Source organism: Neoarius graeffei, chromosome 28 (genome assembly GCF_027579695.1).
Source record: "Neoarius graeffei isolate fNeoGra1 chromosome 28, fNeoGra1.pri, whole genome shotgun sequence".
Lineage (NCBI taxonomy): Eukaryota > Metazoa > Chordata > Actinopteri > Siluriformes > Ariidae > Neoarius > Neoarius graeffei.
Window position 1 is genome coordinate 15,957,368 of NC_083596.1, and position 15,533 is coordinate 15,972,900.

At 41.9% G+C, this 15,533-nt stretch overlaps 1 protein-coding gene across 1 annotated transcript in view; it reads left to right on the forward strand.

Moving 5' to 3' along the window:
- LOC132875605 (unconventional myosin-XIX) overlaps positions 1–15,533 on the forward strand; it is a 50,491-nt gene that overhangs the window by 25,328 nt on the left and 9,630 nt on the right. The window contains exons 11-17 of the mRNA XM_060912503.1: positions 1,686–1,854; positions 3,259–3,332; positions 3,412–3,647; positions 3,759–3,935; positions 7,072–7,209; positions 9,333–9,440; positions 9,780–9,850. Coding sequence (XP_060768486.1) covers positions 1,686–1,854; positions 3,259–3,332; positions 3,412–3,647; positions 3,759–3,935; positions 7,072–7,209; positions 9,333–9,440; positions 9,780–9,850 — 973 coding nt within the window. The remainder of the gene's footprint in view (positions 1–1,685; positions 1,855–3,258; positions 3,333–3,411; positions 3,648–3,758; positions 3,936–7,071; positions 7,210–9,332; positions 9,441–9,779; positions 9,851–15,533) is intronic.

A 15,533-nucleotide genomic window follows, 5' to 3' on the forward strand; every position in this document is an offset into this window, starting at 1 on the left:
AATAATAATAATTAAAAAAAAAAAAAAACATTTCCGCACTTGCATCCGCCTCTCGTGCACCTGACCAAGCGTAAGTGAGTAAAAGCCTGAAATGTTGCAATTAAAATAAATTGGTCAAAAATGCATCTTATCAAGGCTTAAAAGTTTCATTTTTGAAATTAATTACTTACTCGTACTTGGTGGAAATTAGTCCAAGTTTAGGAAATATTCTCTGGTATAAAGAGCTAGATTAGTGTCTATTATAGCCAGGGCTTTGAACTGGAATTTTTTTCCTATTGGTTCGTTCCGAACAGAAACGGAATTTTAACGTTTCCGGTTTTGGGTTCCACCATTAAATAGACGTTCCCGAACCGGTTAGAACAAAAAAATTTCGTTCCCGGAACGGTTAATTACATTCCCTGTCAGCTGTTTAACAAATGGCTATAAAATTATGTCTCTGTCTCATCCAGCTTAAGCCAAATATAGGCTAATTCTATTACAACCTTCATTAAATAAGACAAGAAATAATTCAAAACAATTATTATTTCAAATGTTGGCGATTTGGATTCTCAGTATGTCTTCCCATCTACACAAACAGAAAAAGTGCCAAAAATGAAAGATAATTCGTTTAGTGTGTTACCAAAGGCTAGTCAGGCCCTATAGAGGGCTACCGCATGACGTCACCGCGCCGCGAGATTTTGTTAGGCGCCATATTGGAAGACCAAGTACACATTTATGCAAGTACATACATACATAAAACAAACTACACCTGAAATGTAGCCAGGGCCGGTTCTGCCCTAATCTGGACCCGGGTGCAACATCGCGCAACCCCCCCCCCCCCCCCCCCCAAAAAAAAAAAAAAAAAAAACCACCAGTCTAAATCAGGACAACCATCACATAACTATAACTATAAACATTTTATATCAACTATTTTAACTAAATGGGCTATAATAAATAAGCCTGCAGGCAGCCACGGCGGGCTGCCTCAGAAAAGTAACCATTCAATGACACAACTGAAAGCCTGCAGCCACGGCAGGCTGCCTCAGAAAAGTAACCATTTGTCCTACCTTAAAACTCGTTTTGCATTTTCTGCCTCCTTTTTTGTATTTTCAACCCTCCGTTTATTTTCTTTCCTTTTCTGAAAACCCGATTTGTATCCAGACATTTTGTTCTGCTACCAACGAACTAACTCGTCAGGTCTCGTCTCTCGAGCCCGCGATGATTCCCGTGGGAAGGGCAACAATTGATACATTTTTACAAACAGCCAATAGGGAGGTTGCATCGTTCAGGCTCTTCTTTGCTCAGACACTCAGTAATGCACTTACTCACTTATCACGTGGAGACGTGATAGTAGTCCGTCCACCCTCCCGCTCTCTCCATTCAGTCAGCGACCGTCACACAGGAAGTGAACCCCAGCGGGTCATAGAAACTTGCGCAGGAGAAGAATGACTATTTGTAGGCTACAGAAACTTTGAGGAACGAAATAAAAACCGGTATTAACCGGTTACCATTATTTTTAATAAGCGTTTCTGTTCCGGAACATAAAAAATAATAAAGTTTCTGGTTTCGTTTCTGTTCCATGTGAAATAGAAAAAGTTCCCGGTTTTCGTTTTCGTTCCTTGAACCGGTTCAAAGCCCTGATTATAGCAGAGTTAGTCTGTGACTGAGTTTGTGCTTTTTTTTTTTTTGTGTGTGTGTGTCTATAGGTTTCCTAGAGAAGACAGCGGCTCTGTTGCGTGTGCCAGCAGATGAGCTGCAGCAGTGTGTGAGTGTCCGGATGCTGCGTGCAGGAAAGCAGAGCGCCCTGTTGAAGCCCTGTTCACAGAGCGAGTGTGTGGTGCGTAGGGACTGTCTCGCTAAAGTCATCTACGCCCGGTGAGCCTCCCTACACTACCACAGCACATTAACACACAGCTCACTTGCATATGAGTTAAAGGTTGAGGCTAGACTTGCGCACACCAGAGTGTGAAGTTATTGTCATGGAGTACTTTTGTAAGCGTGTTTCTAATTTTGTGTATTTCTTCTTCTGGCTGTTTCCGTTAGGGGTCACCATAGTGGATAATGTCCCTCCATCTCCTCCTGTCCTTCATACCTTTTTCACGCCCTCCTTCACCACATCTAGAAATCTCATCTTTGGTCATCCTCTTTCTTTTTCCTTCTACCTGCCATCTCCAGCAGTCAAGTCAAGTTTATTCGTATAGCGCTTTTAACAATAAACATTGTCACAAAGCAGCTTTACAGAATTTGAACGACTTAAAACATGAGCAATTTTATCCCTAATCTATCCCCAATGAGCAAGCCTGTGGCGACGGTGGCAAGGAAAAACTCCCTCAGACGACATGAGGAAGAAACCTCGAGAGGAACCAGACTCAAAAGGGAACCCATCCTCATTTGGGCATTCTTTTCCCAATATCCCCTGGATCTCTTCTCTGTACCTGTCCAAACCATCTCAATCTCACCTCTCACTTTGTCTCCAAGCCTCTTCATCCACATAGTTGATTTGGTATGAGTTTTTATGATTATACTCCCGCTCCAAAGGAGGGCGTGGGGTAGACTGGTTTACCTCTGTCCGTCCATATCGCCGTATCTCCCTCCGTCCATCTGTAACACCCTTTTTCTCAGCAGCCACAAATCATAGCCACTTGGTACCAAACTTCAGCTCGGGGTTCTATACCGTGTATCCCGTTTTCAGGTCTGTCGCACACCGACTTCCTGTTTAACGACTGAATGTATTTACGAAATGTGTAGATTAGATTTTGGCGCCATTTCAAGAAGCAAAATGCAATTTCAAAATGATTTACCAGGACGCTGTTTGAAATCCCTGCTCTTTACTTACTTGTTTCAGGGTTAATTATTTCTTGAAGTCAACATTCTTCATAATAAGTGTCCTATTCCTTCGATTGCTTGCATTCCTCCCTATTTTTACGAGCCTGGGACCAGCACTAAGAATGCACTGGCTTGTGCGGCCCCAGTGGCTGGATTGCACTTTTGTGTATTTATCTTTTGAATAATTCTTCATAGATTTTTATAATCCTTTTTGAAAGCTGTACTTCTCATTTATGCTTTAATATGTTTAATTTTTTCTTCTACTCTTTTGTTCTGTTTTTACTATTCATTCGTTTTCTGTTTCTTTTTCAGTATTTCAATCTGCCACAATGTTATAACTTGTTAAACACACCTCATTTCTAATTATTGCAGGAACGACCCAGGCCATTTTTGTTTTAAAGTGATTTTTTTTTTTTTTTTTTAATTATTTATCCTTTTTATTTTATCTACCAGACTGTTTGATTGGCTGGTCAGCTTCATCAACAGTAGCATCTGCGCAGATGACTCCAAGTGGTGCAACTTCATTGGTACACAACCTCTTTCTCCTTTATGTGACGTGGACCGTGTGCCGCATTCGTTTTTAAACTCCACCTTTGCTCTTTCTAGGCCTTTTGGATGTGTATGGCTTTGAGTGTTTCCTGCTGAACAATCTGGAGCAGCTGTGCATTAACTATGCTAATGAGAAGCTGCAGCAGCACTTTGTAGCTCACTATCTGAAGGCCCAGCAGGAGGAATACGTGTCCGAGGGACTGCAGTGGTCTTTTATCCGCTATCAAGATAACCACAGCTGCCTGGAGCTGATTGAGGGAAATCCCACCAGCATCTTCTCCCTGCTTAATGAGGTGGCTGTTGACTCGAGTATAGTCCAGCAAATGATATAGATTATGGGCTCGATTTGGATTTTTCCTTTACTGATGCATTATAACACGGTATGATTTTTGTTTTTCCTCCAGGAGTGCCGTTTGAACAGAGCGTCCGATGCTAAGCAGTTTCGGGAGCGTCTAGAGAAGGAGCTCTCGGACAATGGCAGTATGAGCTGGGACAAGCTGAGCAAGAATCCTCACTTCATTGTTGCTCACTACGCAGGCAAAGTTAATTACCAGATCGAGGGCATGATGGAGAAGAATAAGGTACGGTGTGTATTAGGGCTGTGTGATATGGGGGGAAAAATGAATATCCCGATACATTTTCTCCATTTCACGATATATATCTCGAGATATATAATCCTCTAAAGGACCCCATGAAATCTAACTTTGACTCTTTACTGTTTTCGCTACAATCCCTGCAGATTAAATAACATTCTTGGTTAACTTTACAGGTGGTTTTCAACAACACATTTTAAATTTTCATGTTGGTGATTAATCACAATTGAATTGAAATAAGACTATTTTTATTCAACAAAGATGTGGCACAAACTGCAAAAACAATCTTGAAAATTGCAACAAAGGGGCAACACAATACAGAGCTGCTCAGAGCTCAAACCAATAAAGTGCAAGCTCAGCACTGGGAGACATTTAGCCTAAATAAGAAAAGTGCTCATTCATTAAATTATTTAAAAAAATAGATCTCCAAGCTATTAACCTGACTACTGAGAACCACTGGAACATTCACAATAGAGAGAGAGATATCTGCAAAACATAATTTTTCTCTTTGCACACTTTTGAACTGAATGTTTTCTGGCTCTGCCTCTCAGATGTGTATAATTCCGGTATTGCCTTCTCTAAAATGTCTGCGACCGGGCAGCTCATATTTGGGATCGAGTGTGTTTTTGGTAATTTTTGGAAGCCTGGTTTTTCCACTATGCTAACTGGGATCATGTCTTTGGCAATGACGTTAGTGATCGCATCCGTTATAGCTCTCCATCTCTGACTCGTTTTCTCATATGGGGTGGCTTTGGAGAACGAGGCCGCTATGGTCATTTGTTTAGCTCGTGGGCAAGTAGTTCAGAGTTTAAGAGACTCTGCATACTGTACCGGGTGAGTTTTCAGGTGATGGAACATATTTGTAGTGCTGCTGCCTTTCGTGATGACGTTTTTTTTTTTTGCACACTTTACAAACTGGCATTTGCTGTTCCACGTCCTCCTCGCGATATCCAAAAAATGCCATGTGACTGACCCCTTACTAGTTCTTTTAGGAACCAATTCGTCCGCTTCCATTTTAAATTTGTCGCTGAAATTGACTGAGCTTACACGGTAGCCTACGGTATGCAACACCAGCGATTGCACGAACCGAGTCAGCGCTGTAAACCGGAACCAGGAAATCTTCCCGCCGGCAGTGTTACCAGATACTGCTGACGTTTTCCAGCCCAAAATAATGTTCAAAACCCGCCAAAACACACTTAAAACCGCCCAAGCTGGCAACACAACCGAAACTAGAAAATCTTCCCAGAAGTTCCTCTCAGCACCGAGATGTCGCCCGGGATTGGTTGGCGAGTGTGTGACGTTATTGTTTTCTTTACCCTTAGGCAGCCTCTCACGTTACTGCCTGAGGGACGGGGAGAAAACCACCGGGAAAGGTTTTAAACGAACGCAACAAACACGAAACAAACGCAAGTCGGAAGATGACCATAAAATACTCGATAGTTACGATATAATAATTTTATGTATCTCACACAGAATTTTCGGAGATGTATCGAGTGTATTCGATATATCGCACAGCCCTAGTGTGTATGAGCTTGCTGATGAGAGAAGTGTAAAAGCAGATTGCTTTGTTGTCTGGGTCAGAACATGAAGCAGACATCCTGAACCCCCCCCCCCCCCCCCCCCCCCCCCCTCCACTAGTGGAATTTACTCAGTATTCGGAAGACATGATTAACCACCCTTCACTCTTTAGCTCATCTGGCCATAAGGCCGATGAGCTGTTGCCATGGCATGTTGTCCGTACGTCGTTCACAATTCCGTTAAATCGTATCTCCTCTGTCAGTTCTCCACAAATTCATTCCGATTGTTTTGTTTGAAAGAACTCATCAGTCCGCACAAAACTTGGTCGTTGTTTTGTGAAACATTTGCTAACCAGTTAGGAATTAGGCTAAATGAACGAGTTTTCCAGGCCTCTCACTACTAACTCGGATTGTATCTCCTTTCTCATCCGATTCCAGTTCTGATCGATGTTTTGGGTAGATCTTCCCTTGGGGGGAAAAAAAAAACTTGGCCGATTTGTTTACAACTTTGTTTATTTTCAGTTCAATCATGTCTCCTCCCTCAGTTTTCAATGGATTTTTAGTTCTGATTGTTTCATTTGAAAGAACTAGTCATTCAATACAACACTTGGTCATTGTATTGTCAAATTTTTGCTAACGAACTGCTAATTAGGTCAACTTCACGAGTTTTTGGACTTCTCATTAGAATTGTATCTCCTCTCGCTGTTTTGGGCCGATCTTCCCTCGGGGAACAAAACTCGGTCGTTTGTTTGTTCATTTTCTTGTGAACGATTTGTTTAGAACTTTTTATTTTCAGTTAAATCGTGTCTCTTCCCTGAGTTCGGATGGATTTCAGTTCTGATTGTTTTATTTGAAAGAGCTAGGCTTTCTGCACAAAACCTGGTCATTGTATTGTCAATTTTTTGCTAACAAATTAGTAATTAGGATAATTTTAATAAATTTTTTTTTTCTTCTGACTAGAGTTGTATCTCCTCTCATTTATCATGCAAATTCAGTTCTGATGGTGGGCGGCACGGTGGTGTAGTGGTTAGCGCTGTCGCCTCACAGCAAGAAGGTCCGGGTTCGAGCCCCGTGGCCGGTGAGGGCCTTTCTGTGCGGAGTTTGCATGTTCTCCCCGTGTCCGCGTGGGTTTCCTCCGGGTGCTCCGGTTTCCCCCACAGTCCAAAGACATGCAGGTTAGGTTAACTGGTGACTCTAAATTGAGCGTAGGTGTGAATGTGAGTGTGAATGGTTGTCTGTGTCTATGTGTCAGCCCTGTGATGACCTGGCGACTTGTCCAGGGTGTACCCCGCCTTTCGCCCGTAGTCAGCTGGGATAGGCTCCAGCTTGCCTGCGACCCTGTAGAACAGGATACAGCGGCTAGAGATGATGAGATGAGATTCAGTTCTGATGGATGTTTTGGGTAGATCTTTCCTCGGGGAACAAAAATTTAGTCCTTTGTTGATTTTCCTGTCGTAAACAATTAGTCGTGGACGTTGGTCCTGTCTCTTATTGTCACATTTCAGTTCTGTTTGTTTTGGTAGCCGTGGTTGTTTTGATGGCAGGCCAGATGAGCTACTACATCCTTGACGTTCTGGTTCTTATTCCCTGTGTGTGTCTGCGTGCAGGATCCAGTCCCCCCTGAACTCCTCAGTTTGCTGCAAAAGTCAGAGGATTCTCTGCTGCAGAGTCTTTTTGCAGACTCGGACGTTGAAGAGAACCCTCGTGGCCACAGCAAAGTCGTCACTGTCGTCTCCAAATTCAAGGTAAACTATATATTTACAAAAAAAAAAATCTCAGTAGTGGACAAAAATGAAGCAGTTTATTAATAAGGATTACAACAGTCTTTTGCTTTCAGAGAAGCTGCCTGGAATGCAGTCATACAAGCTGTAAACTGTGTGTTTTAGACCGAAATATCCTTAAAACCTCTAATTACAGGTTTAATGTGGTTGAATGAAACCACACTTAGAAGAGCACTTATCCAGTTCCCCCTTTTTTTTCTATATGCCCTGAATGGGGTGCAATCACATTTTATTGTTTAAAAAAAAAAAAGCTGGGGTGCATTTTATTTTTGCTGATATTGTTTGGATGGAAATCTTCTGACTGTTCTATTCTGATGGGAGCGGTCTTTTTCCAGACAGACCTCGCCCCCACCCACAGGGTATCGTATGCTCCAATCTTCGTAATGACCTAATGGAACACCTGCTGGAGGTTTTGGAGTGATGTGTTAGACACCGCTTTTGACCACCACCATAAAAACAACAAATGGGGGAAATAAATCGCCAAGACCAGTATGTTTTGAAAGAGCAACCTTCTAGTGCTCTTTAATGGCCCTTTTCCACTACCCTTTTTCAGCTCACTTCAGCCCGACACGGCTCGCGTTTCGACTACCTCAGAGCAGCACGACTCAGCTCGCTTCAGCCTTACTCAGCACCCAAAACTCGCACGGTTTTGGAGTGGGGCTGAAGCGAGCCAAACCGAGCCGAGTGGGCTAGGGGCGTGAGGAGACACTCCCCTGTGCACTGATTGGTGAGGAGGAGTGTCCTCACATGCCCACACACGCCCCGCGAGCACGCTGGGATCTGTAAACACCGTAAACCCGGAAGAAGAATTACGAGAATTATGAAGCCTTAGTTGCCTCGCCTCATCTATACGCTCTTGCCAGTATCTGTTGGCGTTGTCACCAACAACAAGCCACAACACCAAGACCAGCAACACTAACGACTCCATGTCCTCCATGTTTATTGTTTACTATCTGGGTCGTGAGACTACCGCTTAAAAGATCACTGATGTCACTGTTTGCGCCGCCTAACGACATCACGTGACGTCCACCCACTTTCGCTAACTCCACCCAATGTGTCCACCCACTTCCAGCCAGCACGGTTCAGCGCGGTTGTAGTCGAAATGCAACCCCAACAGCCCCACTCAGCCCGACTCAGCCCAACTCAGCCGCGTTGGTAGTGGAAAAGCGGCATTAGAGACCTGAAGCTGTTCATTGTGCCTCAAAACCGAAGACGCGCTCTTATTTATTTTTTTCTTTCCACCCTTTTGTATTGGGCTCTGCTAGTTGAAAAGGTTCCTGACCCTGTTCTAGTTCTGTATTGGTGAAAGGGGTTAAAATCTGTTTTGCCTTTTGCACTTTAAAGGCAGGGTCGGTAATTTTGGAGAAACCGCCAAGAGTAAGCTCGATTTTGAAAACCTCAAAAACAGTCAAAGTCCTTCCCACACCAGGATCTGGTCTTCCCAGCCAGTCTCCCATCCCAGTACTAACTAGTCCTTTGAGGTGCGTTGGGTGGCGCTGATCTCCGTTTCTATAGCCCTTGACCTCTTGCCTCTTACATAGCTAGGGTTACAGTGGGGGGCTAATCCTCTCGTAACTGCAAGAGTTTGAGTCCCTACTCACATCTATATTGCAGCGTGCCTTGCCAGATAGCAGTAGATACCATTTTTATGATGGTCTTTTGGTATGACCTGGCCACAGGTAGAACTTGCGATCTCCTGGTCGAGAGGCGGACATGCTAACCATGAGGCCAGCTCGTGGTGTATTCTGAAAACATTCAATCGAGAATTCCCACCCCTTCCATTCAGCGCTCCTTCCAAAGCCACTCCTCCAAAATGTACACGAACGCGCACTGCCTGACTACTGCTGCTGGACGAGTCTGTTCGAGAGTGCGTGGGGGGGAGGGTAGCCTGTCGCTGTTATTTCCAACTACCTCATGTCTCATTCCCATGGAAGAAAACAACTAACATTCTCATAATGAACGTAAACAACGAACATGGCTATTGTTAGTACTCCTAGCTGTTGACTAGCTTTAGCAATACGTTTGCTGATCACTGGACCTAATGGTTACTAAAAAAAAAACAACTGTATTTAACTATTGGTTTGTAGAACTCCTTGGAGAATTTGATGAAGATTCTGCACAGCACCACTCCTCATTACACACGCTGTATTAAACCCAACCCCGACTGCAGACCGCTTACCTTCAAGAAGGAAGAGGTGAGGGCAAACGGTACTACTTCTGATTGCATGCATTCCATATATTTTACAGCCTCGTCAAAAGTAAATTAGTGGACGGGTTTTTTGCCTTCTTAATGTGTTTTGAGATCAAATGGTAAATAATAACACAGTAAATGGCTTTATTCCTAAACAATAGTAATCCATATTATGTCAAGAACCGCTCGGCTAAGTAAAGAGAAACGACATCCATCATTATTTTTAAGACATGAAGTGTCTTAATTAATAATAAGTCATTGAATTAATACGTGCGTCCATACTTTTGACTGGTACTGTATGTTTTTGGCTGGTGAGTTACTGTAGTATTTGTACTGTTCGTAGGTCATCACACAGCTGGAGGCCTGTGGAATAGTGGAGACCATCCACATCAGTGCTGCAGGTTTCCCTATCAGGTAACACACCACTCTGTCCTAGAAGACCAACCCAGTGTTGTAGTTGAGTCACTAAACCTCGAGTCTGAATCCAGCCTTGAGTCCTCAGTGTTCGAGTCCACTATTAATCCAAGTTGAGTCCAAGAACAAGACTCCATCCGCACTATTTGACGGTGGCTGTTGCTGCCTTTACGTGAAAGCATCTCTGCTACTGTGTCGGACTAACGTTCCTGCTCGTCTGTCCCATTTTAGTTAACAGGCTACGGATAAATAGTTTAATTGCTTAGCAAGCCCCGCCCACTATCAACAGGGCAAATAACATGAGCTAGCTAGTGTTAACCCTCTCTCATCACTCAGCAAGCAAGCCCCGCCCACTATCAACAGAGCAATGAACATAGCGTGTCACTTCCTTCTCTGGGTGGAGTCTTGCCGAATGATTGAAGTTCGAGGTTGTCCCCGTCTACATATGGAACACACAGCAGTGTATTTCTAAAGATTATTTTTTTGGGCTTTTTCTACCTTTATTAGATAGGACAGTGTAGAGACAGGAAATGAGCGGGAGAGAGACTGGGAGGGATCGGGAAATGACCTCGGGTCGGAATCGAACCCGGGTCCCCGGATTTATGGTATGGCGCCTTATCCACCTGATCCACGATGCCCCCAGCAGTGTATTTCTTCCCACTGCACAAGAAGTCTGTCTAAACCAGGGGTGGGCAATTATTTTTTCCATGGGGCCACATGAGAAACAGAAAATTTTGTGGAGGGCCGGACCAAAAGGCTGAACTAAATTCTGCATAATATTAATTGTATTTCTTTATATAAAGCAGTAAATAACATTGTTTTTACAAGCTGCTAAGACTGGTAAGAGTATGGAAAAAACGAGGTTGCCTTACAAAAAAATTTAATTTATTCAATCAAATTTCCCAAAACAATGGTTAACAAAATGTGAACGTTTATACCTTTTTTTTTTTTTTTTTTTCCCCCAGTCACATTCACCCCAAAACACAATAAAGACATCACAATATTGTCTTTCTACTCCAAATATCAAGCAAGATACATCATATTATAATAATGATGCCCACATTTGTAGTCTAATCACCTCATGTGACCTGCTCGCAACAACGTCGATTCGGTGTAGGGATCAGATCTACAGATCGGCTCGGGCTCCGGCGCCTGCTGGTGACGTCACACTATGTGATTGGCTGGACCGTTTGAAGGATGACGTACAAGTTTGTGGTTGGTCTGGACAAATTACGGAAGTAGTTATCGCGGGATTAGGTTTCGTGGGATTTCCTGTCGCGCGCATTGCGCTTTTGTTGAACACAACTTCAAAATAAAAGCAATGCACATTCAGTCCATGCATGAGGTAAAATTAGAAAATGCGTTTATTTTGTAATTTCTAATTAACCTTATGCGGGCCGGTCAGAATGAACCAAAGGGCCGGATGCAGCCCGCGGGCCGTAAAATGCCCAGGTCTGGTCTAAGTAGACAATCCTAGGGGCTTCTCTGCAGGCATTTTAGCGCCATTAACATTAGTTTGTTCCTGAACAGGTGAACGTGCGTTCTCTTTCACGAAATTAGCATCAAATTTAACGTAGATATAAATATCTTACGACAAATTATTATGGCATCTTACAAAAAAATAAAGAAAAAATCCGAGTCCTCGATTCCAATTTGAGTCCGAATGCAGTTAATGTCCGAGTCATCAGCGCTCAAGTCAAGTCACAAGTCCTTAAAATTACGGCACAAGTTGGACTTGAGTACTACAAGCCTGGACCAACCAAATGGGGGGGAGGAAAGGATGCAGTCGAGTGCAAAAGTTTGTCCTTTTAGAACTAAATGAAGATGGTGTGTGTCACACCACGGGATTTTTGTACCAGATGCTCTGTTTACAGAACGCGTAGAAACGGTGTTGAAAAGCATGCGATATTTTACACCGTTTTCGTTGGCTGATCCAGTAACTATCGACGAATAATCACCTCAGTAGCACCCTTACGGGGGGGGGGGATACATTTACCACTTTTATCATCTACGACAGTGTTGGACTGAGGCTGGTTCGAGAAGACTTGAGACAGGGATTCGTTATGGGTTGTTTTACAATCAGGGTACAAAGTTTGTGTCACGGGTCCAAAATTCAAATAGATTCAAACTGGTTCTTGTACCAGTTTTTAAGTGAAGGACAAGTTAAAGAACAGATTTCAGGTCATTTTTTGACGTGTGTATGGTAGTTTTGTGTAATCTGCTATAAGATGGGAGAAACGAATGAAGTGATTCTCGGAGAGGGCATGCGCATATATATATATATATATATATATATATATATATATATATATATATATATATATATATATTTATATTTATTTATTTTTTTGACAATTCAGAATCCACTACTTCCATAGTGCTTTTAAATATAAGGCTGTAAGCTTTGTGTTAGTTGTCTCTAATATTTATGTCCCAATATCTTGACCACATTTTAGGATGAAAATAATCATTTTAGATATGTTTTTATATTGAAAAATTCGCTGTCTCGGAGAGGACTTTTTTTTTTTTTTGGACACAATTACATACTAATTTGATCAAAATAGTCTGAAAACTTGCTGGCATTCAACATTAAAACTTAACTATGTTTCCAATGATATGGAACCAAATATGTGTTTTATGGTATAAAGAATGATGTAAGTGCATCCCTTTTGGAGCTACCTGTGGTCAAAAAAGCACTTTTTCTAAATGACACAAGTAATTTTGCTAAATATGACACATATTGTCATACATTCACCAAAAATAACATTATCACATTTTTTTTTGCATGGTAAATAGAGCTATCACAGAGCTACAATAAACAACCAAGTTTTAGTCAAGCCTTTTGATATTGAAGATAAGTGTTAAATGTGATTTTTAGCTTGCGTACCCTGATTGTAAAACAACCCTTATAAGTGACTACCGTGTAGTTACTGTCCAGAACCGAGTCAGTCAACACTCGACAGCGTCTATTCATTGTACGTGCACTGACTGATTCTGAGTCCTGGTCTCCATGTTTTCAACGCTGCATGTTCAGAGGTTAGAAAGGATAAAAACTCATTTTCTGACTGACTATCTTGTATCAACAGTTCTAGCTTTGTTGGTAACGTTTTGTACAGGTGAAAGTTGGTCCCGTGTTAGAGAATTGGCGACTGATATTTTGACGTAATTGGCACAGTCCCGAAAATGAATTTGGCATGGTGTTAACCAATCAGTGAGGCATCAGATTAAATTACCGATAGCTGTAATCCATAGTAAAAGTAGTGTCATTCTGGTCCAGAAATACATTTTAGACCCAGCTCAAACATGTACATCGTGGACATTTTTGAAAGCTTTCTGTCGGCAAACGGACCATTTTTTTGATTGACAGTAACTTCCCTTGGTCCAATTTCACTTTGGTTTGCATTTCCTGTATACGGAGGCTCGGTCGTGTAATGCAGCAGGTATAACTCCCAATCCATAATCTGAGCATCTGGTATGAAAATCTGGTGCACTGACACAATATACAACAAGAAGACATGTAGACTTTGAGGTTTTAGTGTTTTACTTCATGGAAATAACAAAAATGGTCAAATAGTGTTAGATGTCGAAATGTGAATAGTTTGGGGCGGGGGGGCAAAATTGGAACAGGTCAAAAGTTTGCGTCTCACTTTTTGAATGAGCTATAAAGTATTCTTGAATTATTTAAAAAATTACAATTTATTTGCTGTTGATTCCTCTTTGCTTTTTATGGAAGCTGAGAGAGGCCCTTCATATAATCCTTTTTTTTTTTTTTTATTCACCTTGTTATCCCGAGATAACGACATAATTAATTCAAGATCTCGAGAAAACAACACAACTCATTCGAGATCTCGAGAAAACAAAACAATTATTCCGTGATCTCGAGAAAGCAAAACAGTTATTTCATGATCTCAAGGAAACAGCTGAGAAATGGTTCATTCAGGTGCGCCAAGAGACTTGTGATATGCTGACTTTGGGGCCATTTCTCATTCTGTATAGACGCAACTTTGGTCATTAGAATGTCTGGAATAATCGATCACCTAATAAGGCAATATTTTGATCAGGGGTTGACACAGGGAGAGATTGCATTAAGTCTTTTAATAAGGGATAATCTCTCTCTCAAGGCATCGTAAAAAGCCATTTCTGCTCTGTTACATGTCCGCCAATTTCTAAGTCTTCATTGTCTGACCCACAGGGGGCGCAGCTCTGCTAGAAATCTCAGCTGTTTTCTCGAGATCATGAAATAATTGTTTTCTCGAGATCACGGAATAATTTTGTTTTCTTGAGATCCTGAATTAATTATGTCGTTATCTCGGGATAACAAGGTGAATAAAAAAAGATTATACAAAGGGCCTCTCGCGGCTTCCATAGCTTTTTATCCCCCACCCACACACAGTTTGGCAGCGGATATAGAAACGGGTTCTGTCCATCCGGTCATGTTTTTGTTTCTGGGCCATACCTTTTTGAAACTACTGAAGATATCTTCATGAAACTTTGTATGCACATCAAGCAACATGTGAACTGGTGCCTTTTGCTATTTTGAATTTTTGAAAAGTATTTTTCAAATTTTTACATTAAAAAAAAAAACAAAAGATTTTGACTTGGTTTCTAAGAGCAGTGTTCGTTTCCAGAGCATATATCCAAAACTATTCATGATACGGATTTGAAACTTGGTATACATGTTAACAAGGTGATGTAGACGTGTCTTTTCGTACTGAGGAATTTTTAATTTTTCATGTTTCCATGGAAACACTTTCAGACTTAGTCTCTCAGGTTAGTCTTGGGGGTAGGTTTTGTTTCCGGAGCAGAACTTGAAAACTGAGTGGTCAGGTCTTGAAGGTTGGTATATGTGTTGATATTAAGTAATGTATACGTGCCTTTTGATACTAAGAAATGTGAGATTAGTTTTTTTTTTTTTTTTTTTTTCTTTTTTATCAGACATCTAATTTATTGGGTTTGTTTACCTGACATGTTTCGACGTACAACTTCCGTCTTCCTCAGAGTGTCACCGGATGTTAATTGGTGACGCATCTTTTATCAGCTGCTGTTTCTGAAGGCGTGGCCTTCCTGTCTGGTTTGACAGGTCGGTCACGCCTTCTACTGTCTGTTTGTCCCCTGCAAGATGGCACTCCAGGTGTGGGAGAGCATGTATGCTCCCTCATCCCGGTTGATGGTCCTCGGGCTTCGCTTACATGCTCTCCCACACCTGGAGTGCCATCTTGCAGGGGACAAACAGACAGTAGAAGGCGTGACCGACCTGTCAAACCAGACAGGAAGGCCACGCCTTCAGAAACAGCAGCTGATAAAAGATGCGTCACCAATTAACATCCGGTGACACTCTGAGGAAGACGGAAGTTGTACGTCGAAACATGTCAGGTAAACAAACCCAATAAATTAGATGTCTGATAAAAAAGAAAAAAAAAAGAAAAAAAAAAAAAAAAAACTAACTATATTTAATATAAGACATAATGAACGTAATCGAAAGATTAAGAAATGTGAGAGATTTTCATTCTTAGCTCAGCTGGACCAAAGGTCCGGTGGGTTTATGCCATGGGCTGCTGAGGTCAGTGTAAAGAGGTAGGGTTGGGTTCCTGCAGCAGAACTTGAAAAATGACAAATGATATCTTGAAACTTGGTATATAGTTGGTATATAGGGCGGGGGATATAGATGACCTCTGTCTTTTGA